Source organism: Nicotiana attenuata, chromosome 10 (assembly GCF_001879085.1).
Source record: "Nicotiana attenuata strain UT chromosome 10, NIATTr2, whole genome shotgun sequence".
In the NCBI taxonomy this organism is placed as follows: Eukaryota; Viridiplantae; Streptophyta; class Magnoliopsida; order Solanales; family Solanaceae; genus Nicotiana; species Nicotiana attenuata.
Window position 1 is genome coordinate 37,407,767 of NC_031998.1, and position 25,069 is coordinate 37,432,835.

General features: G+C 37.9%; 1 protein-coding gene across 1 annotated transcript in view; it reads left to right on the forward strand.

Moving 5' to 3' along the window:
- LOC109233296 (ferredoxin-dependent glutamate synthase, chloroplastic) overlaps window positions 1-24,136 on the forward strand; it is a 51,895-nt gene extending 27,759 nt beyond the window's left edge. The window contains exons 18-33 of the mRNA XM_019399122.1: window positions 915-1,030; window positions 2,544-2,741; window positions 2,865-2,975; window positions 3,097-3,336; window positions 3,456-3,554; window positions 10,914-11,009; window positions 11,144-11,341; window positions 11,430-11,504; window positions 12,362-12,490; window positions 12,611-12,709; window positions 19,779-19,921; window positions 20,006-20,099; window positions 20,333-20,571; window positions 20,658-20,736; window positions 21,568-21,651; window positions 23,528-24,136. Coding sequence (XP_019254667.1) covers window positions 915-1,030; window positions 2,544-2,741; window positions 2,865-2,975; window positions 3,097-3,336; window positions 3,456-3,554; window positions 10,914-11,009; window positions 11,144-11,341; window positions 11,430-11,504; window positions 12,362-12,490; window positions 12,611-12,709; window positions 19,779-19,921; window positions 20,006-20,099; window positions 20,333-20,571; window positions 20,658-20,736; window positions 21,568-21,651; window positions 23,528-23,704 — 2,177 coding nt within the window. The 3' untranslated portion in view covers window positions 23,705-24,136. The remainder of the gene's footprint in view (window positions 1-914; window positions 1,031-2,543; window positions 2,742-2,864; window positions 2,976-3,096; window positions 3,337-3,455; window positions 3,555-10,913; window positions 11,010-11,143; window positions 11,342-11,429; window positions 11,505-12,361; window positions 12,491-12,610; window positions 12,710-19,778; window positions 19,922-20,005; window positions 20,100-20,332; window positions 20,572-20,657; window positions 20,737-21,567; window positions 21,652-23,527) is intronic.

Sequence of the window (25,069 nt, forward strand, 5' to 3'; positions counted from 1 at the left end):
CCCCCCCCTACCCCCCCCCCACCACACACACACACACACACTTGGAATTTCGATTCTGTAGCATCAAATTTGACTAAGAAGGAAAACTGCTTGAACAAAAGAACCCTGTATTAATATGCAAATGCTAACTTCTGAGAACATTAAATGTTTGTCTAAATAAGATGTTCGACTGGCCATCTGTACACTATAAGTTTAGAAATATTAGAATGAAGAATAAAGACTTGCCAAATCTTGATGTGGATCACGTTGTCCATTTCATGCTCGATTGCAAGATTTGAGCAATATTAATCTGATGTATTAAATGTAACTTATTTTTCTTCCATATTGACTAAGTTACTTTTAAACGAACATTTGAAAGGATAAGAGAAGTAACCTAGAAAATGGTGATTAGCTTCTGTCACCCATCACCTTTCGATGCCTGACCAGAGAATAACTGGTAACTTTGCCGGACTTCAGTGAAGGCAGCTTTGATTCTATTCCGCCCCCCTCTGTGCGCATTTTTATGGAGTCTATTTTGAGAGAACGAAGGATCCAAGAAATAACAGCATCGCGTCTACCTGCTGTCTCGTCCTGTAGTTTCAAGTTCCTCCAAAAAACCTGCTTCCTTAGAAGCATATATTATAAACTTTTGTATCAGATGAAGCAAAAATCAATGTGGTGCACTAACCTTAAATCATTAAGTGTCGCAATCTGGTGCTTTCGTGAAATATGGATGTGATTGCTAGCTGTATTTTGTGAATCAAAAGATACTCCTTTAACCATTTTGCATTGGGAAATGAAAAGTAGTGGTATCTTTGTTTCAAGATGAAGTCTTGACGGCTATTAGTCCGTATTCCTTGCATCATCTCTTTATGTAGGTAATACTCTTATCTTCGTTTGGTTTTCATTTTGTCTCTCTTCCCTTTAATTAAAAGGTGAATATCATGGAAACAACCCAGAGATGTCAAAACTGCTCCATAAAGCTGTTCGCCAAAAGAGTGGAAGTGCATATTCAGTTTATCAGCAGCATTTGGCTAATCGACCTGTAAATGTGAGTTGTTTTACTTGTTTCTGTTTCTTGTGATTGGACATTTTTCCATTTCTTATCATCTGGAGATCTGATTTCATCCTGTAGTTTACTACTACTGAGTATATGCATCTCTTGATGGGGAAAAATACATAAAGACCTTCTTAAACTAGTTCCTGATTAAAAGACAGTTAAACTCTACAAGGGTCCTATGACCCCCATATAGTTGTTCCAAGTGGTACAAATAACACCTTTCAAGCCCACGTGGCATCTATAGTGTTTGCACCATCTGCATGAGGTCAAAGAAAAAGTAGAAAAATTATTTTTACAGCATTTTCTTATTAAACTTTTTTTTACTTCATTTATTTTCATTTCTCTTTACCTTTTCTTTCTATACTTTTTCTTCTTATCCCAACGGAAAATTTGTTGGTGACTGGAAAATGTTCAGCGAAAAGCCAAAAATTGGTTCAAATGCAAATCTGATCTGGCCAACCACTCAGCCGCAACACCCATCGCCACCATTTTAACAAGCCACAACACCCGTCACCACCATTTTAATCACCAACCTTCAGCGTCAAAACTCCATTTAAATCCAGACTCAACCAGATTAAAAACCACACCAGATAAAAAAAATTAAGCACAACTAGATAAAAGAAATTAGCACAACCAGGTGGGGAGTACTGAAGAATCCAACCTTATGATGTTCATTCGCTGGGGGTGACTGCACCCAATTAGTCCCTTTGGTTAGCTCTGGGTTTGTTTGGGCAAGAAGGAGAATATAATACATTATAGTGTTATACCAGAAATGGGTCTCTCATCTTCAACATCGTTCAATAAAGATGTTATTCTCAGAGAAATTCATGAAAACATTCATGAGTACACATCATCTGCTACTTGGCTCTACGACTCTCTTTCATTTTCCTTAAAGACAACCATCCTAAAACCGGTTATTCTCCTGCTCTTTTTCATTTTGTGGATATCAATTCAATTAATCTTAATAAAAAGGACAGAAAAAGATTTTTAAAAATCAGGATTGGTCAAAAGAGACCCTCACTTTGGAGCCCTGCTCGGTTTGGTTTAGGGAAGAAGGCCGCTGGGTTTTGTTGGGGAAGAAGGAGAAGGGGTGGGGAAGTTGGGTGGGTAATATGAAGAAGGAAATTTACTTTTTCTTTTTCTTAAACATTTTGACACATGGTAGCGCGTGTCACGCTACTTTTATAGTGGTCTTTGCAGTGGAAGAGGGTAAAGGATACATTTCGGACAAAGATAGTAGAGTAGTAGGACCCCCGCAAAGTTTAAGTGCCTTTTTGAAAATCAGGGACTGGTTTAGGGGGGTCTTTATGTATTCTCCCTCTCTTGATGCATATGCGCACTCAAATATCACTCCTGAAAGAGCGGATGCATAAGATGCATTAATAGTAATTGCTTTCATGGACATTCTAGTAATATCCCGTGTTGTTCAATCTATTAAAAATGAAAGAAAATGTGAAATACGCCAAAATAAATCATCTTTTCTGATGATATCTATTTACTGCAGGTTCTTAGAGATCTTCTTGAATTCAAAAGTGATCGTTCACCTATACCAGTTGGAAGGGTTGAACCTGCTTCAGCAATAGTGCAGCGGTTTTGCACTGGTGGCATGTCTCTTGGAGCTATTTCGAGGGAAACTCATGAAGCTATTGCAATTGCAATGAATAGATTGGGTGGAAAATCGAACTCAGGAGAAGGTGGTGAGGTAAGTTATACTAGTGTCCTGTTGAGCACTATCCATATTTCATTTGCTTTGCTATTGGCATAGTTTCTTTATTACAGAGTATGCTACACAAATGATGTTGTTTGATCTGTTAACTTCAAACAGGATCCAATTCGCTGGAAACCACTTACTGATGTCGTTGATGGATATTCTCCAACACTCCCACACCTTAAAGGTCTTCAAAATGGAGATACTGCCACAAGCGCAATTAAGCAGGTATATGCACTATGAGTTTGCTCTTCATATCTCTTGATGTGATTGTTGGTCCTTTTTATTGGTAGGTTGTTTTCCTGATGACTAGTGGGGAACCCACTTGACTTCCTTACTACTTTTTCAGGTTGCTTCAGGACGCTTTGGTGTCACTCCTACATTTTTAGCCAATGCTGACCAGTTAGAAATCAAAATTGCTCAAGGTGCAAAGCCAGGTGAAGGTGGCCAATTGCCTGGTAAAAAAGTTAGCGCTTACATTGCGAGATTAAGGAATTCAAAACCTGGAGTTCCTCTTATATCTCCACCACCACACCATGATATTTATTCTATTGAGGATCTTGCTCAGTTGATTTATGACCTTCATCAGGTGAAAGACGTGCTTATTTGTTCCTTTTAATTGTGATTTTCATTCATGAGCAGTATCAACCCAAAAGCTAAGGTGTCTGTAAAGCTTATTTGTTGATTTTCATTTTCACTCATGACCAGGTCAACCCAAGAGCAAAGGTATCTGTAAAGCTTGTGGCAGAAGCTGGTATTGGTACTGTGGCTTCTGGGGTGGCAAAGGGAAATGCTGATATTATACAGGTAATCTTTCATATTTGTGGCTTTTATATGCGTTCTTTGTGCTTTGACCTGATCAGAGATTGAGCTGAAATCAAAAGGAGAGAGAGAGAGAGAGTGTGTGTGTGTGTGTGCTAGCTAGCCTAGTTAGCTGATATTTTGCAGCTGGCTGTTATGGTGAACCACTTGCAATTTTCTTTTTCTTTTTTATGAAGTAATAGTTTATTAATGCGGTGGAGGAATTCCCAGTAGATAAGTGGTACACAAAACTAGACTTATACGAAAACATGCTCTTCTTCAAAGTGTAACCCATGTTTGTACCATAAATCAACTAGCAACAAAAGACAGGTCTTCATCTGCTCATCATCATTTTCACACCTTCAGAGGCTCCCATGTTCCTTTCCCTCCAAAGTTAAAACAACTTGCAATTCTTCTAGGAGTTGAAATCCAAAAGACCATTATTTTTTACTTTTTTCATGATTAAATCCAAAAGATCATCATAATGTTCAGTTGATTGGTCCAAGTGACCTATCCCATATCAAAGGCATTTCCAATAGAAAAGTGACAGTCTTTTGCAGTCGCTGAATTTTGTTGAGAACTGAATCCAACATGAAGTGAAAACTTGTTGACTTTCAAATGTTGTAGTCAGCATTTTTGATGTGGCCTTGTGATTGATACATCTCCATTTTTTGGGATGTAACAGTTGGTTGACTCACATCCTTTTTATGTCAAATTGAATTAAGCTGTTTGGCTCTGGCATTGTTGTTAAATAAGAGTTAAATTATCTATTTGTATAGATTGGAGGGAAAGGTGGGAGTCATCTTTTAAAATTATAATTGTTAAGATATTTGTTATCCTAAAGCTAATTTACCTTTAAAGTTATTAGGTCTGAAATGGAAACAAGGAATGATTCAGTGTTGGGTTCAAAATTGAATATGAACATCTCCTTGGCAATTGATTTTGTAATTTTGACACATCAGGTGGAGATACTAGATGAAACATGACAAGACATTTTCATATACCATCAATTTGTATCTAAGCTACAGAATTGAATTAATGGTTTCTCCTATGATGGTGAATTAGGTCTGAATAATTGCTTACTACACCAAAGTAAAATCATTTGTATAGTCTTGGCAAGTCATGCCTCACAAGTTCATATTTGTTCTGTATTAAAAAAACGCTCATATTTGCTCTAGTGTTTAACAGTTGCCGGTCTTTTGTGATGTATTTGGTGAAGAGCTTCCCTTGTATGGGAGTGGGAGTGGGATGGTGGGGGGAGGAGAAGTTTATACCTTTGTTACATGTTCATTGGAGCTTCTTGTAGAGAATTTAGATATTAATGCGCAGTTTTTCAGGAGAATGTCATGATAGATGAAGATGTAACACATAGAATTAGAGTGAGATGGCTGAAAAGGTGCTACGGGAGTGTTATGTGATAGGAGAATACCTTCAGTGAAAGGCAAGTTTTATAGAGCTGTTGTGAGACCATAAATGTTAGATGGAGGAGAATATTGGACTTTTAAAGCCTAACATATTCGCAAGATTAGTGTTGTAGAAGGATGATGTTAAGAAGGATGGTTGTGTATAAGATTAGACAATATTAGACCTCAAATGTAATGCTCTATAGGTGCGACATTATGATGATTGAAGGTGCTAAAGAGGACGATTTAGATCTAAAATCGCATTGTGAGAAATTATCTCAAAAGATTTACAATCTCTCATAATTTATGCGGACTTAATTATGAACAGAACACAATGGAAACAAAGTATCCACATAAGCTATACCAACTCGTTTGTATTAAGGTTTAATGTTATTGGTATATTTATTTTAGGTCTGACTTTTGACAATGAGTCCTTTAGTTTGGTTAGAGATTGAATGACAGCATAGGGATAAGTGTGAGATTTGCGAGTCCCTGTCATTATAAAATTGAGTAGTGAAACAAACAGGCCCAAAATGGAGCTCTTATCAATTATAGATGATTTATATAGCTTGCTTCAACTAGTTTGGAGTTAAAACATGGTAGTAGTTGCTGTACTTGAAGGCATATTTATTGTCTAGAGATATTTTTTTTGTGTGTGGGTGTGTGTGGGTGTGTATGTGCGTGTGTGGGTGTTTTGGCTTTATGTGATGACTTATCTTGAAATGTCAAAGATGGTTATAAACGTTATTATCTCAACTTAATGTTTTGATTTTCTTTAAATATTCATTATACTTGTCTAAACCGTATTAATCTTCTCGTGTCAATTTTTCTAGATCTCATCAATTTGGTCGCATGGAGTGCATCTTTGTCCTCTTAAAATGTCTGAGTTTTTTTTTTTTATAAATCTAAAATGTAATTATAATTTTTTTGTTGCATGGGTTTTCATGAAGAATCCAGACCCCACATGTTGAAATGTACTGGGTTTGTTGTTGTTGTATTAAAGAAAATGGACCTTGGCTTTAACTCAACCTCAAAAGGTACCTCATTAGGTGAGGATTGTCCAAGACCATATAAGGAGACAATAATCCATTCCCTCAACCAACATGTACAATTAATACCCCAATTCCCCGCAACGCCCAAGATTGAACATTTTTAACGTGGACAACATAACATCGGAACCCGACATAACTAGGAATTGGGATGGGTTTGGCTCTGCTCCCTTGTTAATAAAATGGATCTTGGGTCTAATTCAACCTAAAAGCTAGCTCATGAAGTGAGGATTGCCCAACTCAAGACCATATAATGGGTTTGTGAGATAGCACAGGAGAAAAATAGATTATTGATATAATGAACCCTATTTATACAGTATATATCCTACTCTTATTCTATGTGGGACTAGGACTTATTCATAGTATTTAATGCACTAGACCGAGCAACCATATTATGTTTCTTGCTCTTCCAAGATATCAAATTACCTCCTACTAAAACACAATATCTAGACATAGAACGTCTATCAGAAGGTGATCCTGCCCAATCATCATCTGAGTATCCAACAATCTTCTCATGGCCTCGATCCTCAAGCAATAATCCTTTTCATGGAGCTATTTTTATATACCGAAAAATGCAGACAACTGCATCCCAATGACTATCACAGGGAGAATCCATAAACTGACTCACAACACTCACAGTAAAGGAAATGTCAGGTCTAGTCACTGTGAGGTAATTAATTTACTAATCAACCGCCTCTGTCTCGTAGGATAGCGAAGCGGCTCCCCCTGTCCCGTAGGAGTTTAGAATTCGGATCCATAGGAGTGTTAATAGATCTACAACCTATCATTCCTGTCTGCTCAAGAATGTCCAATGCATACTTTTGTTGTGAAATCACAATACCTGAGCTAGACTGAGCGACCTCAATACCTAGAAAATACTTTAATTTTCTCAGACCCTTAGTTTGAAAGTGCTGAAAGAGATGGTTCTTCATCATAGTAATACCATCTTGATCATTGCCGGTAATAACGATATCGTCAACATAAATCACCAAATAAATACAGAGAATTGAAGCAGAATGCAGATAAAACAGAGAGTGATCAACTTCATTACGAGTCATGCCAAACTCCTGAATAAATGTGCTGTACTTACCAACCCAGGCTCGAGGAGACTGCTTTAGACCATAGAGGGACCGGCGCAACCGACATAAAAGGCCACTAGACTCCCCTTGAGCACAAAACCAGGTGGTTGCTCCATATAAACCTCATCCTCAAGGTCACCGTGAAGAAAAACATTCTTAATGTCCAACTGATAGAGAGGCCAATGGTAAATAACAACCATGGATAGAAAAAGACACTGATGCTATTTTAGCCATTGTACTGAAAGTATCACTGTAATGAAGCCCAAATATCTGAGTATACACTTTGGAAACAAGACGAGCCTTAAGTCGATCAACCTGGCCATCTGGACCAACTTTGACTGCATACACCCAACGACAACCATCATTCGTATGTAAAGCAAACATCTTGTCAATCATAGCCAGTCGCCATCCTGGATGAGATAGTCCTTCACCCGTAGACTTGGGGATGGAAATAAAGGACAAAGATGATACAAACGCATAATGGGGTGAAGACGATGATGACTTAAACCGACATAATGGGGATTAGGATTAAGTGTGGACCGTATACCTTTTTGAAGTGCAACCAGTGGACTAGGAGGAGACAAGTTGTCGTAAGAGCAGAGTTAGGTGCATGACGTGAATCAGTTGGACCGGATGCTGGGTACAGACAACGATGATAAGTCAGGAGTGGTGGAGCGGTAGAAAGTTGTACTGGACTAGGTGATAGAACTGGAGCTATAGGTGGTGGAGCTGAAACTAGAGCTGTAGGTGGTGGAGTGGAGTTGTGGAGGAAGATGAATTAGAGATAGTGATTGAATCTCCAAAAGATGGAACTGGTAGCACCTCAGAAATATCTAAGTGATCACCCGGACCTATGAAGTGTGAGTGGGTTTCAAATAAGGTAACATCAGCAGACATAGGGTACTGCTGGAGGTCAGGTGAAAATCATCGATATCCTTTTTGCGTTCTCGAGTAACCAAAAACTACGCACTTAAGATTACGCGGAGCTAACTTATCTTTTCCTGGAGTAAGGTTATGAAAAAAAACACGTGCTCCCAAAGAAACGGGTGGAAAAAAGATCAAAGGTGAGTAGGGAAACAAGACAGAGAATGAAACTTGATTCTGGATAGCTGAGGATGACATACGATTAATAAGATAATAAGATGTGAGAACTGCATCCCCCAAAACGCAATGGAAGATGAGATTGTATGAGTAGGGTACGAGCAGTTTCAATGAGATGTCTATTCTAGGGGTGTGCATTCGATTTATCGATTCGATTTTGACCCTTATCGATAATTACTTATCGATTATCGATTTGTACATATGCTTATCGTTATCGTTTCAATATGGTTTCAATTTTTTCGATTTCGATTTATCGATTTTGGGGGCTTATCGATTTGGTTATCGATTACACCAATAAGAAAATTCGCGGGATTCCACGGAAAGTATATCGCTATAAACGCGCCTAACTAATACGGACAAAAAGAAGCTAAAATAAGACGAACACCATTTATAATATAAAAATTGTGTCAACAAGCACATGCAACAAAACTAAAGTAAGGGATCAAATGTATGCCACCAACACTCCAACAGTATGAAAAAAACAAAACAAAACAGAACACATCATCACGGCTAATTCTGTTTTCCATTAATTTGAACTTCATTCCCTTGATTCTTAAATATGATCATTCCTTAAATGTGGTAGAGGAAATAATAGGGTAAGAGACTTAGGGTAAAGGAAAGGGTATAGATTAGGGAAAATAATATTGTATAGCCGCTTTCAAAATAGTAGCGGAATATATATACATTCTGTATGTTATATTAATCTACACAAATAGGTAATTACTCATTTAACAAGTGTCTACAGTCTAGGGGTGTGCATTCGATTTATCGATTCGATTTTGACCCTTATCGATAATTACTTATCGATTATCGATTTGTACATATGCTTATCGTTATCGTTTCAATAGGTTTCGATTTTTTCGATTTCGATTTCGATAATAAATAATCGATTCGATTTATCGATAAACCGATTCGAATGCACACCCCTAGTCTATTCTTTCTTTCAGCTACCCCATTTTATTGAGATGTGTACGGACAAGATGTTTGATGAATAATTTCATGAGAGTTCATAAAATACTAAAATGGGGAAGACAAATACTCTAGGACATTATCACTACAAAACGTGAGGATAAAAACCCCAAATTGATTTTGAATTTCATTGTGGAAGGTTTGAAAATAAATACAACTCAGATCGATTTTTCATCAAAAATATTCAAGTGCACCGGGAATATTCATCAATGAAACTGAAAAAGTAGCGGAATCCCAAGGTAGATCTGACCCGACTAGGACCCCATATATCTGAATGGACTAAAGTGAAAGGTGACTCTGCTCGATTATCAGGACGCCGAGGGAAATGGGAACGGGTATGCTTATCGAGCTGACATGACTCACACTCTAGAGTGGACAAATGAGATAAGCCAGATACCAGATACCATTTTCTAAAGTTTTGACAAACTGGGATGTCCCAACTGTTTATGTAACAAATCTGGTGAATTAGTAACAAGACAAGATGTGAGTCCATGTGATTTAGCAAGGATAAGGTAATAAAGTCCATTTGATTCACGCCCGGTACCAAATATAGAGCATTTAAGTTATTTGGCTAAGCGACTAACTGCTATAAGATTAAAAGGAATACATGGAGCATAAGGAACTGAATCTAAGGTAAAGAAGGAAGTTGACTTGCTTGACCAATTCCAATTGCCCTCGTTTGAGACCCGTTGGCCATTGTGACTGTTGGAAGAGATTAAGAATATGAAATAGTAGTGAAAAGAGATTGTTACCAGAAATATGATCAGATGCACCTGAATCAATGACCCAAGAACTAGAGGATGAATATTGGGAGACACAAGTCACGCACGCTATTACCTGTTTGAACAGCGGAAGCTTTCTCTGAAGTTGTCTGTTTACATGCTTTTTACTGAAGAAACTCAATATAATCCAGTAGAGAAACCATCCAACTATTGATAGTATTGGACCCCGCTTTGCGACAACCAATTTCTCAAATTCTTGACTAAAAATTGTATGGTTAACCTTGAAATGCCAAATCAGAACAAGTTAAGCTGGAGATTTTTTTTTCTTAGTTAGATAGAGTTGGTAATCAAGTTCTTCACTTGAAATAGTGGAAATCTGAAGAAATATATGAGAAAACTATTCACAACTGGGAAAAAAAAACTCTGTTCATGCGGGAAATCACTGCTCATGTTGGAAAACACAGTAGCTTGCCGAAAAATTCCAAAGTTGTCGGAATTTGTAGTGGAAGAGGTCTCACGCACCCAATGCGTACACAGATCTCGCCGGAAAATTTCTTGTCTGTCCGGCACGTGAGGGCGCATGGGTAGAATTTTTTCGGTGGGGTTTTATGGGGTATGGTCGGGGACTACGGCGGACCTTGTGGTGGTGTTGGTTTGTACAATGATAAATAGTGACTTTGATGCAAACAATCACTTAGGTCACCCGAAAATTGCACGTGATTGAGTTCTTTCTTCTCGGATGTCACTGGAATGACACACAACAGTTTTCTCACCGATGCTCTGATACCATGTGAGAAAGCACGGGAGAAAATATATTATTGATATTCTATTCAACTATAATACAATGAGCCCTATTTATACAATACATATCTTACTGCTATTTTATGGGGACTAGGACTAATTCATGTTATTTACATAACTATCTAGCAGGGTCCCTCATCCAATGCGGACTCTTAAACACATGGAAAGCTTGTGCTAGATTTTTTACTTGGAAAATTAGACATAGTAAATCAAGTCTTTTGAGCGGTTGTATCATTTGCAGATATCAGGTCATGATGGGGGAACTGGAGCAAGCCCAGTAAGTTCAATTAAGCATGCTGGCGGTCCCTGGGAGCTTGGACTTACAGAGACGCACCAGGTTATTTACTGCAGAATTGAACCATTTCCAGTGTCTATCTAATAGTTCTTCTCATTACATGGAAGTAACTTGCCTTTTATACTTCAATTATTTCTAATTCTATTTATGTTTTTTCATTGAACGGATCTGTGCAGACACTCATAGAAAATGGGTTAAGAGAAAGGGTTGTTCTTAGAGTTGATGGTGGATTTAAAAGTGGATTTGATGTCATGATGGCTGCAGCAATGGGTGCAGACGAGTATGGATTTGGTTCAGTAGCAATGATAGCCACGGGCTGTGTGATGGCCCGCATATGCCATACAAATAATTGTCCAGTTGGTGTTGCCAGTCAGGTAGCCTATGTCTCATTTTCGATCATCTTTATCATGCTTATTGATAATTGATGAATTTCTGTATAATTTTGTTTCTCAAAACTTTCAGAGAGAGGAATTACGAGCTCGGTTTCCAGGGGTTCCAGGAGACCTTGTTAACTACTTTTTGTATGTTGCCGAAGAGGTAACCTTATGCTCACATGTATAATGTGGTTGAAGAAATTCTATTTTCTGTTTGATCTTTTGTATTTTTTGGAAAAGAATAGTTTGTTTATTTCCTTTTTTGCTTCCTGAGTAAATTTTTTCTGCAAAAGGTTATGGTTACCCTGATCATTTTACTATAGGTCTTTTGGGTGTAAGATTCTACTCATGGGTGATGAATTGAATTTAAGTATAGTGCAAAGGGATTCTGATGTTGTCGCTTGTGGGATAAAGAGATATCATCTCGTTACATACATTGCAAATAGTATTTAGTTTAAGTTGGTCTACAAAATTTAGCTTGTGAATTTTTGAATTGAAATTGCTTGAGATTCATAACCTTCCATTTGTGGAAAAGTACTTTGTGAACATTTGATTCTAGATCGCTTGAAATTCTGAAGGAATTTTTTAGCCATAGGGAGTGCTAGCTTGGAAATTAGAGGGGAACAGTACGTCTAATTTTTGGTTGCTGGCGTTTAGTCCTCTTCTCCTATATGTGTGTTGGATAACTTGGGGAAGAAACAATAGAATGGACAGTAAAGGGTTAATTATATGTTGAAATGGTTCTTTTTCTTTTTATCAAATACATGGTTCAACCATAAATCAAGTTAGCCGAGCTACCAATACATATGTGTATTTTCTCTTTACACCAAAATTATAAATGAAAATACATTACTCTCGCTATTTTAGAATACACCCTTTATTTGATGATTTTAGAAATTAGAACCAGCTATTTATCTGTCATGGGCATTTTCATTTGCTGCAAAATTTTAGTTTGAGCTCATCAGCTAGGCCCGCCTTTATTTGTATTTGCTAATTTCTTTTTCTACTATCATTGGCCAGGTAAGGGGCATGTTGGCTCAACTAGGTTACGAGAAACTGGATGACATAATTGGACGCACAGATATACTTAGACCCCGAGATATATCATTAATGAAAACTCGACATCTTGATCTTAGTTACATCCTCTCTGTAAGTATTTTGAAAGATGGTTGATCTATCAATCAATTGACAAGTTAGTTATAGTTCATATATTACTTTCTTCCTTTTTTATTTGGCGGAAAGAATCAAGTCATTGCATTATGCTTGTAGAATGTTGGATTGCCTGAGTGGAGCAGCAGTATGATAAGGAACCAGGAAGTTCATAGTAACGGTCCTGTTCTGGATGATGTTTTGCTTGCAGACCCAAAGGTAAGTGTGAGAAGTATAGCACGGAAAAGTTTTATTAATTATGTCTAAAGTGTGGTACAATTCCCTATTTATATACAGTGATTACATAATAATAGGTATCTACTTCCAGATGTGGGACACTATGCATTACTAACTATTTAATATTCCCTCTCAAGCCGGTGCATATAAATCATATGTGCCGAGCTTGTTACAGATGTAACTAATATGAGAACTAGTAAGAGACTTAGTGAAAATATTTGCAAGCCGATTATTCGACTTAACAAACTTTGTAACCATATCTTCTGAGAGTCTCTTTTCTCTAACAAAGTGACAGTCGATCTCAACGAGTTTAGTCCTCTCATGGAACACCGGATTTGTCGCAGTATGAAAAGCAGCTTGACTATCACACACTAGTTCCATCTTGCTAATTTCTCCGAACTTCAACTCCTTGAGCAACTACTTGACACAAACTAGCTCACACGTTGCCATAGCCATGGCCCGATATTCTACTTCAGCACTAGATCGAGCAATTACATTCTGTTTCTTGCTCTTCCAAGAGACCAAATTATCTCCTACTAGAAGTTTAGCATTCGGATCCATAGGAGTGTCAGGTTTGCAGCCCATCATTCATGTCTTCTCAAGAATGTCTAAGGCATACTTCCGCTGTGAAATAACAATATCTGAGCTAGATTGAGCGACCTCAATACCTAGAAAATACTTCAATCTACCCAGATCCTCAGTCTGAAAGTGCTGAAAGAGATGCTCTTCTGATTAGTAATACCATCCTTATAATTGCCAGTAATAACAATATCATCAACATAAACCACCCGATAAATACATATATTAGGAGCAGAATGCCCATAAAACACAGAATGATCAGCTTCACTACGAGTCATGCCGAACTCCTGAATAATTGTGCTGAACTTACCAAACCAAGCTCGAGGAGACTATTTCATATCGTAGAGTGACCTGCGCAATCAACATACAAGACCACTAGACTCCCCCTGAGCAACAAAACCAGGTGGTTGCTCCATATAAACTTCTTCCTCAAGATCACTGTGTAGAAAATCATTCTTAATGTCTAACTGAAAGAGGCCAATGACGAACATCAGTCATGGACCAAAAGAGGCGAACAGATGCTACTTTAGCTACGGGAGAGAAAGTGTCACCAAAATCAAGCCCAAATATCTGAGTGTATGCTTTTGCAACAAGATGAGCCTTTAGCCGATCAACCTGGGGGCCGGCTTTGACTGCATAAACCTAACGACAACCAACAGTAGCCTCACCTAAAGGAAGAGGAACAAGCTCCCAAGTGCCACTCGCATGTAAAGCAGACATTTCATCAACCATAGCATGTCGCCATCCTGGATGAGATAGTGCCTCACCTGAAGACTTATGGATGAAAACAGTGGACAAAGATGATACAAAAGTATGAGGTGATACCACGCGATGGTAACTTAAACCGACATGATGAGGATTAGGATTAAGTGTGTATCGTACACCTTTTCGGAGTGCAATTGGTGGACTAGGAAGAGACAAGTCCGCAGTAGGTGCAGAATCTGATGCAGGACGTGAATCATCTAGGCCTGATGCTAGACGTGGACGACGATGATAAGTCGACAGTGGTGGCCTCGTGACTGGGGATGTAGGATCAACTGTAGACTCCTTACAAGTCTGTTTAGGTAGTAGTGGTTGTGTTGGTGCGTGGATGTGGATTCCTCACAAGTAGGTACATGTAAGACTTCAGATATATTAAGATGATTAGAAGAAGTAAAGTATGGTTGAGACTTAAAAAATGTGACATCGGTTGACATAAGATACCTACGAATGTCAGGTGAGTAGCAGCGATACCCCTTTTGAACCCGAGAATAACCAAGGAAGATCTTTTCCGGAAACTAAGTTGTGAACAAAATATGTACTCCCAAAGACACGAGGAGAAAAATAGTATAGGGTGACTTGGGGAACAATACTGAATGTGGAATCTGATTCTGGATAGCAGATGAAGGCATTCGATTAATCAAGTAACAAGCTGTAAGAACTACATTGCCCCAAAAAGCGCAACGGAACATTGGACTGAATGAGAATTGTGCGAGCAATTTCAATAAGATGCCTATTCTTTCTCTCAGCTACCCCATTCTGCTGAGAGGTATACAAACAAGATGTTGATGGATAAGAGAGGTCATAAACTGCTGAAACTGAGAGGATAAGTATTCTAAAGCATTATCACTACGAAAAGTGTGAATAGAAACACCAAATTAATTTTTAGTTTTAGCACAAAAATTCTGGAAGATAGAAAACAACTCAGAACGATCTTTCATTAGGAAATCTAAGTACATATTGACTAATCATCAATGAAACTAACAAAATAACGAAATCCTAAGGTTGAACTAACTCTACTAGGACCCCATATATCAGAATGAACTATAGAAAAAATAGACTCTGAAAGACTCTCAGCACGATGCGGAAAGGTGGCTCGGGTATGTTTCCCAAGTTGACACGACTCACAATCTAATGTAGGCAAACTAGGCACCATCTTCTGAAGCTTGGATAAACTCTGATGTCCTAAGCGTCTGTGAATTAGGTCTGGAGGGTCTGTAATTGGACCCTCCCTTGTAGAGGGATTAAGTGATTTATAGTAAAACCCTTGTGATTCACGCCCTGTGCCAATCGTATTCCCCGTACTGCGGTCCTTCGTAATAAAAGAATCATCAATAAAATATATACCACAATGGAGGACATGAGTCAAACGACTAACAGATGCAAGAGTAAAAGGACAACCAGGGACATAAAGAACGGAATCTAGAGTGACATAAGATGAGGGATTAGCTTGTTCCACTCCTTTTGCTTTAGTTTGGAACCCATCGCTAAGGTAACAGTAGGAAGAGATTGTGAATACACCATATTCGACGAAAGTAATTTATTACCAGAGATATGATCAGAAGCTACTGAGTCCATGACCCACGGTCCAAGAGTATTAGACTGAGAAACGCAAGCAAAAGAATTACCAGCAACATGAGTATCACTCCGAGCAACCGAGACTACTTGTGGAGATGTTTGCTTACTTGCTCGATACAGAAGTAACTCATTATATTCCCCTTCAGATAAAGAAAATCCATGATTACATGTAGTCTCGTTCTGAGCAACATGAGTGTTTCTGGGTAGTCGACCATGTAAGTAATAGCACACTTCAAGTGTGTGTCCAAGTTTAATACAATAAGGACACTTGAGTCGAGATCTCCCAGAAAGACCTCTTCCTCGTCGATTCTCCATAGCTTGAGATTTCCGATTTTCCATTGTCTGAGATGCGAGAATAGAGGAATCAACAGTTGGTGGTGAGACCATTGTATGACTGGGTGGAGTAGCAAGTTGAAGCAATCGAGAGAATAGTTCATCAACTGTAGGGACCGAAGGACTAGCCAAAATTTGGTCTCTCACCGAGTCAAGGTCATTGGCAGTCCAGCAAGTGTAAGAACTAGAAACATCTTCTGTCGTTGCTCTTGTTGTTTTTCAACACTAGTAGTGACTGCATCAACTTCTCAAGTTCCTCCATAACTGTCTGCACTTGTCCTAAGTAGGTAGACATATCCAATTCATGTTTCTTTAAGTTTGTCATCCGAGACACATCATAAAAATAAGATATGTCATTAGTGTATAAAGTACGAGCCTCTCCCAAACTGAATAACATGTCTGGAATGGACGAAACAAAGGCATTATCTTGGAATCGATCGCCACAACAAATTGCATAATTGAGCATCAACTTTCTCCCAAGAGTGCTTTAGCTTTTTCATCTCCATCACTAGTATCCTTGGCTAGGTGATCTTGAATACCTTGACCCTTGCACCACAACTCAACAGAAGAAGCCCAGGCTAAGTAGTTTGAACTTCCCATTAAGGGGTCGTTTGGTTGCCGGTTAGAGTTATGCAGGTATTAGTTATACATGTATTAGTTATGCAGGGATTAGTTATGCAGGGATAAGTAATGCAGGGATTAGTTATGCAGGTATTAGTTATGCAGAGATTATTTTTTTGAATGTTTGGTTTGTTGTATTAGAAATTGATATACATTATATAAATTTTAAAGTAAAATGCTTGTTTACAACTATACCCCTGGCCTTCTTTTGCATTGTTTTTTCTCTTTCCATTTATGTAGGAAACAATTTAGTTAGAAACTTTGGGTGTTACTTTCACTTCTTCGTCATACTACTGAACTATGTGAAGTTTAGATATATTTGATTTTCACTTCTTAGTTTTGGTATTTCCATTTTCTAGTGGCTTCTCCAGTTTGCTTTTGCTAGTTTGTTCTTTAAAAATGAGAGAAGACAAGGTATATAGTTGGCAAGTGAAAGCAAGTGAAACCTGTTGACGGGTTGACAGAGAAATAAGGAAGCCTTATTTGTAAAGTGATAGGGGTAAATTTGTCATTTCAGTATTTTATCCATGTATTACTAATACATGTATTAGTTATTCCATCTTCTACCCCGCATAAAATAATACACAGATTGACTCATAACTTATACATGTATTATTTATGCATAATTGAAAAATGTCAACCAAACATGGTATTAGTTATGCAGAATTTTATACAAAATAACTATTGCCTACCAAACATGGTATAAGTTATGTTACCCCTTATACATGAATAACCTTTCTTCTAACCAGCTACCAAACGACCTCTAAGGGTTTCGAAGTAATCATCAAACTTGAATTTCCTGAACCCGTGCTTTTAGAACCAACAACAACAACAACAACATACCCAGTATTATCCCAAACAATGATGTTTGGGGAGGGTAGTATGTACGTAGACCTTACCCTTACCTTGTGAGGATAGAGAGACTGTTTCCAATAGACCCTCGACTCAGGAAAGCATAAGCACCACAATAATGAAAATATAGACAAGAAGGGTTTTAGAACCAAAAAACATCAAACCCTAAAGACATTGTTGGACCAAATAGCACAGACAATCAAGAACAATAAAAAGCTCACATGAACAGTGAGGAAAAAAACACTGTCTCTTGTCGGAAACTGAACAATTGCCAGAATCTGCAAATAGTCGCCGGAAAATACAAAAAATTATCGGAATTTGGTGTAACTTGGACTGATAGCCTCAGAATCACCTCGCAAGCCAACTGTCCAAAAGGAGTTTCGTCAAAAACAGGCCGGAAAAGTGTTCACGCGCCAACGCGTGTGACAGACGCGTTGCCCGCGCAGGAGGTTCTGGCCGCGCGTGACTGGTCTTCTGCCGGGATGGTTTCTAGGGCTTTGGTCGTCGGAGCCTTCTGAGTATGTTGGTGGTGTTGGTTTTAGCACAATACTCACCAAAAAGGAGGTGACACAATCAGATCTGGAAAAAGTCACCGAAGTTGATGCACAACGACTGTCCAACCTTTCCGAAGTTTCTCACGGGTGCTCTGATACCATGTGAGAAGTATAGCAGGGAAAAGTTTTATTATTTATGTCTCAAGTGTTGTAGAATGCGTTATTTATATATAGTGATTGCATAATAATAAGTATCTACTTCCCGATGTGGGACACTATACATTACCAACTCTTTAACACTAAGGTCACTAAAATTTTTTTAGCCATAAATCAAAATGTCCAATAAATCATGTTAAGAGAATGAAGCTTGAGCCAAACTCAATCCCAAAAGCTATCTCATGAGGTGAGGATTCTCCAAAGACATATAGGGAGATAACAACCATACCCTTGGGATTCTTAACACACCTGCACTTTGGATCTTGGACAACATACTATAGGGCCCGACATAGGGTAGGATGGATCTGCCTCCGATACCATGTAATGTAAATGAACGTTAGGCCTAACTCGACCCCAAAAGCTAGCTCATAAAGTGAGGATTCTCCCAAGTCATATAAGGAGACAACATCCCACACCCTCAGGCGATGTGATACTCTAATAAATAAAAATAAGGACAGTTTATTAGGGACAGAGTGGGTATAACTCATGATAATTTGTTCTTGTCCATGAATATTTTACTCGTGGTCCATTCAGAGAAATTTATCTTCGATGGAAAGAGGTCCAAATGAATAACAAAAATTAAAGTGGGCCAGTCCTTCGCACAGAAAGAGCAGCGTCTCCCATTTGCCTTGTTTCGGAGAAATGTTTTGCAGAGTAGAGTTTAAAAGCTTCTACTTTGGATTTTGTAGATAAATCAACCGAGAAATGTAATTACAATTGATTTGGGACAACAAATATATCCAGTGTTATAAAAGGTGTTTTTGGGGCGAGTGCCGGGGCGAGCACTAGGGAGGGGCGTAGTAAAAATGTGTTCGGGCAATCTGGAAAGGCAAAAGTATCGTGAGGCGTAAGCCTCAATGTTTTGGGTGTATACTTAGGCGTTTGGTGAGTTTTTTGTTCGGGGCATATGCACAGAAAACCTCTTCAAATTAGAATTAGAATTGCTAAACAAGTCCTTAATTTAATACCAAAAGAAAAAGAAATCATCTTGTTATTAAATTCTAAAAAGAAAAAATTGTGAAAAATTAAAAGATTTTTCGTTCTTAGCCCTAATTTTTGTTCTTTCTCTTCATGTTCTACCGATAAAGGGAAAAATGATCAATTTTCAAACTATAAAGCAAAAACACATCATCCTTCATCACTTGCTCTGGTTCAAATCGCTCAAGCTCTTTTTTTCTTTCAAGTTAGTTTATAAATTTTTGTTCAATTTGTTTCAAAGTCTGATAGATTTTTTAGATGCAGCAATTCTGGTTAGTCTTTTAGTCGGTTGCTGATTCTGATTAGTGTTTTAAGATGAAGCAGTTCTATATACATTCCATTTATTTTATAATTTCTTGAAATTTTTTTTTCTATGTAATTTTATCTTTTTCTAATAGTTTATTTTAATTTTATTAATTTATAAAATATTTAGAATTAAAGATCCATGGGGCTTACGCCCGACTTACACCTTGCCCGTATCAGGTGAAACGCCTCGCTTCGCGCCCCTGCCTTTCACAACACGAAATATATCTCATAATATTTTGTTTGTGACACAATAATTGAAATGAAAAATCCATCGAGAAATTTCCATATTCCGGAAGAAATTATAAGGGACCAACGGACAAACTTTTAATATGCAGATATTTGACGCGATTGAAAATGAGAAGGTGGTCAACAAGACTGTTGAAATATACAATATTGACCGTGCTGTATGTGGTCGTATTGCGGGTGCTGTGGCTAAGAAATATGGTGATACTGGTTTTGCTGGGCAGCTGAACATAACGTAAGATTATCTTTTACGTATTTGCGATTATAATAATTAGAGTCATATATCAGTATGAACAAGTATGTCTTTCTCGCGATGCAGATTTACTGGGAGTGCTGGCCAATCATTTGCTTGTTTTCTGACACCTGGAATGAACATCAGACTTATTGGAGAAGCTAACGACTATGTAGGAAAGGTTTGTTGAACAAATAAGATATGCCCCATGTGGATTTGAAACTCTCTCTGTTATGGTTTTTCCTAACAGGCCATTGGTAATTGGTGGAGTGTTATTCTGGTAACACATGCCACATGTGGTTTTTCCGATATACGAAGTAATATTGCCGAGCTGTTTAGTAAGCTCGTTATCTGAATTTTAAGAATACAATACTCCATCCATACTAACAGAAGTTACTGGTTCAAATTTCAAAGGGCATGGCTGGAGGAGAATTGGTTGTAACTCCTGTTGAAAATACTGGATTTTGTCCAGAGGATGCCACCATAGTAGGGAACACCTGCTTATATGGAGCGACAGGTGGTCAAGTATTTGTCAGAGGTAAAGCAGGGGAGCGTTTTGCTGTGAGGAATTCTCTTGCTCAAGCTGTTGTAGAAGGCACTGGGGACCACTGTTGTGAGTACATGACAGGAGGGTGTGTTGTGGTGCTTGGAAAGTAAGTATTGTCTGTTGTTCACGTTCCACTCATACAGTGTAGGATTCGTAACATGGATTTGAGCTATGTTTTCTTGCTTACAACAGGGTTGGTAGAAATGTAGCTGCTGGTATGACTGGGGGTTTGGCATACATTCTTGATGAGGATGATACCCTTATATCTAAGGTTTGATTTCAATCAACTTTGTGAACGTTTGTACAATCTGTTCATGATATTGATGTCTTCAAGTGCCTCTCGATTTGCTTTTGTACAAAGTTTATGAATTATCTGGATCTTACATAGGTTATTTTACATTCTAAAAATTAATCATATTAAATTGCAAAATTTCCTTGAAATTCATGCAAAAGAGAAAACCAAGACTAATACTGAATTTATGATCTCATTAATGTACATAGAAAATTAATGGAAATTTGTAGTGTTCTTTTTCATTTATAATGGTGGTATCCATCACAGGCACAACTTGCCATAACTTGCCTATTCATCGGGTATTCGGTTATCTATTATCTTCCACTAGCGCACATGTGTCGGGTAACTTTGCACATTAATATTTAGACAGATGGGGAAAAGATCACCTAGCGTGTTTTGACTTCGTCGGCATTTGTAGGTTGGTCTCTCATGGTTCTCATTCCACTTCATTGATCACTAGAATTCTTTAGGAAATCACTCTCTGGACTTGATCCATAAATTAGAAGTCTGCTACAGAATAGTTGTTGTTGTCAGTTATCAAAGCTCAGTAAGCAGATGATTCTTGCCCGGTAGTGTAAGATTTGAAAAGAGTAACTAATTTTCTTAGCAGACCATGTGGTGAAGTTGGATCATAAGTTCATAGTGCTGTAGCTTTTATTCGTTTTTAGGAAGCTTATTTTGACAACTATATCTTCAGGTGTCGTGAGTGATAATTTTCAGCACTACCAAAATGTATTACATATTCGATTTGGTTTCTTGAAGCTGCATTCTTCTCCGTACATTCTCTAACACTCTTAATATTCATTATAGGTAAACAAGGAGATTGTTAAGATCCAGAGAGTGGTTGCTCCGGTGGGTCAAATGCAGCTAAAGAGCCTAATCGAAGCCCATGTGGTAAGTACACATATAATTTTCTATGCCCGTGCATGCGTACGCCCACCCTCATATATACATGCTCGACTAAAGATACAGCTCATTGAGCATAATTACATCTTTTAAGAAGTGCCATTTATGTGCCTATAATTTGATTTGATAGTTTCCTGTCAAACTTTTTCAAGTATATGGTCATCTATAATTCGAAGTGTTTGTTTTTGTGGGGGAGGGGTTGATTGGGTGGTTGTCGTACTTCACTTAAATCTTTCTTTATCCAAAGATATTATCATGGGCTTTTGGCCTTCACCACAAGTATCAATAATACGGTTATTGATGATGTAAAACTTGACACGAACGGCATCCGTTCTATTCTTCGAAAAATTTAGGTGGGCCAGCCACTTTTTAGACCGCTAATTAATGTTTAGCCACTGTTTGAAATGTAATTCCAAAATAGTCAGTGCTCCATTAAAATAAGTTGGAAAGGACTTTTCTGCCCTTTAGTTTCCAACATTAATCCCTCATACCTGAACTTGTGTCTATACAAACGAATATTCTCTTAGCAGCATAGATGAATAACGTAACCAAAGAACAACATGCTAAAACAAGTTATATCCCTAACAGATCGTTGTTTAGAATTATACTTTCTGATCTTATAAGTTTTCGTCTTACTTTCTAAATATTTTTCACGAGCTCCATGATTCTATCCTTGAGTTCTCAACTGCAGAACTAAAAGCTCCATGACTTTATTCTTGAGTTCTCAATTGTAGAACGACGAACTCCATGACTCTATCCTTGAGTTCCTAATTGTAGACCCACGAGCTCCATGACTCTATTTGAGTTCTCAATTGTAGAAGCTCGAACTCCATGACTCTATCCTTGAGTTCTCAATTGTAGAACCACAAACTCCATGACTCTATCCTTGGGTTCTCAATTGTAGAACCACGGACTCCATGACTCGATCCTTAAGTTTCCAATTGTAGAGCCATGAACTCCATGACGCTCCTGAGTTCTCAATTGTAAACCCACGGACTCCATGACTCTATCCCTGAATTCTCAATTGTAGAACCACAAAGTCTATGATTCTATCCTTGATTTCTCAATTGTAGAACCACAAAGCCCATGACTCTCTCTTTGAGTCCCCAATTTTAGAAAACTCCACGACTCTCTCCTTGAGTTCCTAATTAGTAGTGCATTTTTGGAGGATCCGACATGGGTGCGACAGCATTTTGAAGAGTCCGCGCAACATAGCCACGAACTCCATGACTCTATCATTGAGTTTCCAATTTTAGAACCACGAACTCCATGATTATATCATTGACTTTCCAATTATAGAACCACGAACTCCATTACTATATGTATGATGCTTCTTCTCTAGCTTGGTAAAGAGAAAGCTGCATACACTATCACTCCAAAACCGTCTAGAAGTTAATTGACTAATTGACGAAACTCTGGATGGTGCTCCTGTGTAGATCTTAAAAGTTTGAGGATTTTGCTTTCCTAGTTCCAGAAGCATAGGCTGCAATACACGATCCAACTTGCACGTTTAGACAATGACAATAATAACTGACCAAAGAGGATTTCAGAGAGCACTACTTGCTTTTAAAATCTGTGGGTTAGCTTGAACCAAAGAACATAAAGCTTGAAGCTGTTCAATTTGTTTCTCTTTCCTGCAACTAATGCAAAGAAGAAGAAGCGTACAGAAAGATGGGGAAAAGATGAAGTGTAGGTTTAATTTTTGTCCAACTAATTATACAGTGGCTAAATATTGATTAGTTTTAGGATGATGGCTAATTTCTAGTTTCCCCTTTTTCCCTATTTTTCTTCTCTGCTTCTATGGGCAGTTTGTCGAGTGGTCGAAGTAGTCTTTTTCTAATAGATTTATATTCATTATACCTAGGAAAAAACTGGCAGCACTAAAGGCTCAGCTATTCTCAAGGAGTGGGACAAATATTTGCTACTGTTTTGGCAATTGGTTCCACCCAGTGAAGAAGACACTCCGGAGGCCAGTGCTGAATACGAGCAAGCTGCTGCTGGGCAGGTCACTTTGCAGTCTGCAGAGATACCATTGAAGTAAATCTCACATGAGCACAGCCATGACCATGGTTCTAAGCAGGAGACAGTTTGTACAGGAAAGAATGATGTTGTCTCCACGGAAGGACGGTGAAGTCTGAGAGATCAAAACTCTTAAAGGTGCAAGCAACTACCTTTGTTGAACAAAGAGCTGATCTTTGTGATGCTTCAGCAGCTGTACAGTGATGCCGTAGAAACTCTAAATTCTTGATAAATTATGGCATAATATTGCCGTTGCTACTATTTGCTTAGCCGACGAACTTGCAAATTCAGGTACAACGTTTTAGACCTGTTACTAGTTCTTGCCCCTCATTTTTTTTCTTTGAGGTGGTTTTCATGCTCGTGCTTAATAAGTTGTAACTTGTATCATGACAGTGACAATTTCATGAATGTGTAAATTAAAGTCATCCAAGCAAAGATTTGTTTGTTGGCGCACCGATAAGTAGCAATGCCAAATGCTTCCTTTTCTTTAATCTTGAATAATTCAAATACCACAAGGAAATGATATTTCAGCGGTGACGATGAGCTATCTTATACATATTTATGTAAAAAGGATAAACTATCTTAATGATGAAGACAACTAGAAAAATCACGTTTTGAAAATGGTCCTGGATGGTTAGTTTTTGAACAACTTTTCAATATTTAGCCACCATTTGAAATGTATTTGAGAAATAGTGATGCGATTCAAGAAGCAATAATAAATGAATAATAATCAAACAAGCAAGATAAAACAGTAAGGATATGATTATGAAATAGAAATGAGGGAAATAGACTTTAGAAGAAAAGAAGGGATAATCTAACAACTAAATATATTAATCATTGGCTTCAATCCAAGAGAAAAGGGATTGAACTTATACAAGGATCCATAGAAGGAGAAATTCATGCTAGGTTCAATTAAAAAGATACAAGGGAATAACCCTACACTCGCCAAGGAGTGCCGATTCTCTAAACAACACAACCTATCTAAAATGAAGACCAAATAAAGTATTTAAATCTAGGTCTTAACTAAGAGTAAAAATGACTAAAATAACCATAGTCCCTAAAAGAAGTTTAATCGTCTTGATGTCTTCCTTGTAAATAGTCAGTTAAGTACGCTTTGAATTTTAGTCTTCCTTCCACGAACCCCTACAACACTCTAAGCTCTGGATGGATGCAAGGTTGGCTCCAAATCCATGATAGCCTTTCCCTCTTTCTTTAAAATTATTTGCCTTCAAATTCAAACCTTGCACAATATGGATGAGATTAATAAAAATCTAACAAACTCACCAAAAGGTATGACCAAGAATACAACCAATGATCTATAATATATTCATCCGTAAGCACATAAACACCTAGAAACAAATACGCAACTTTCCAGAACAAAAGCATA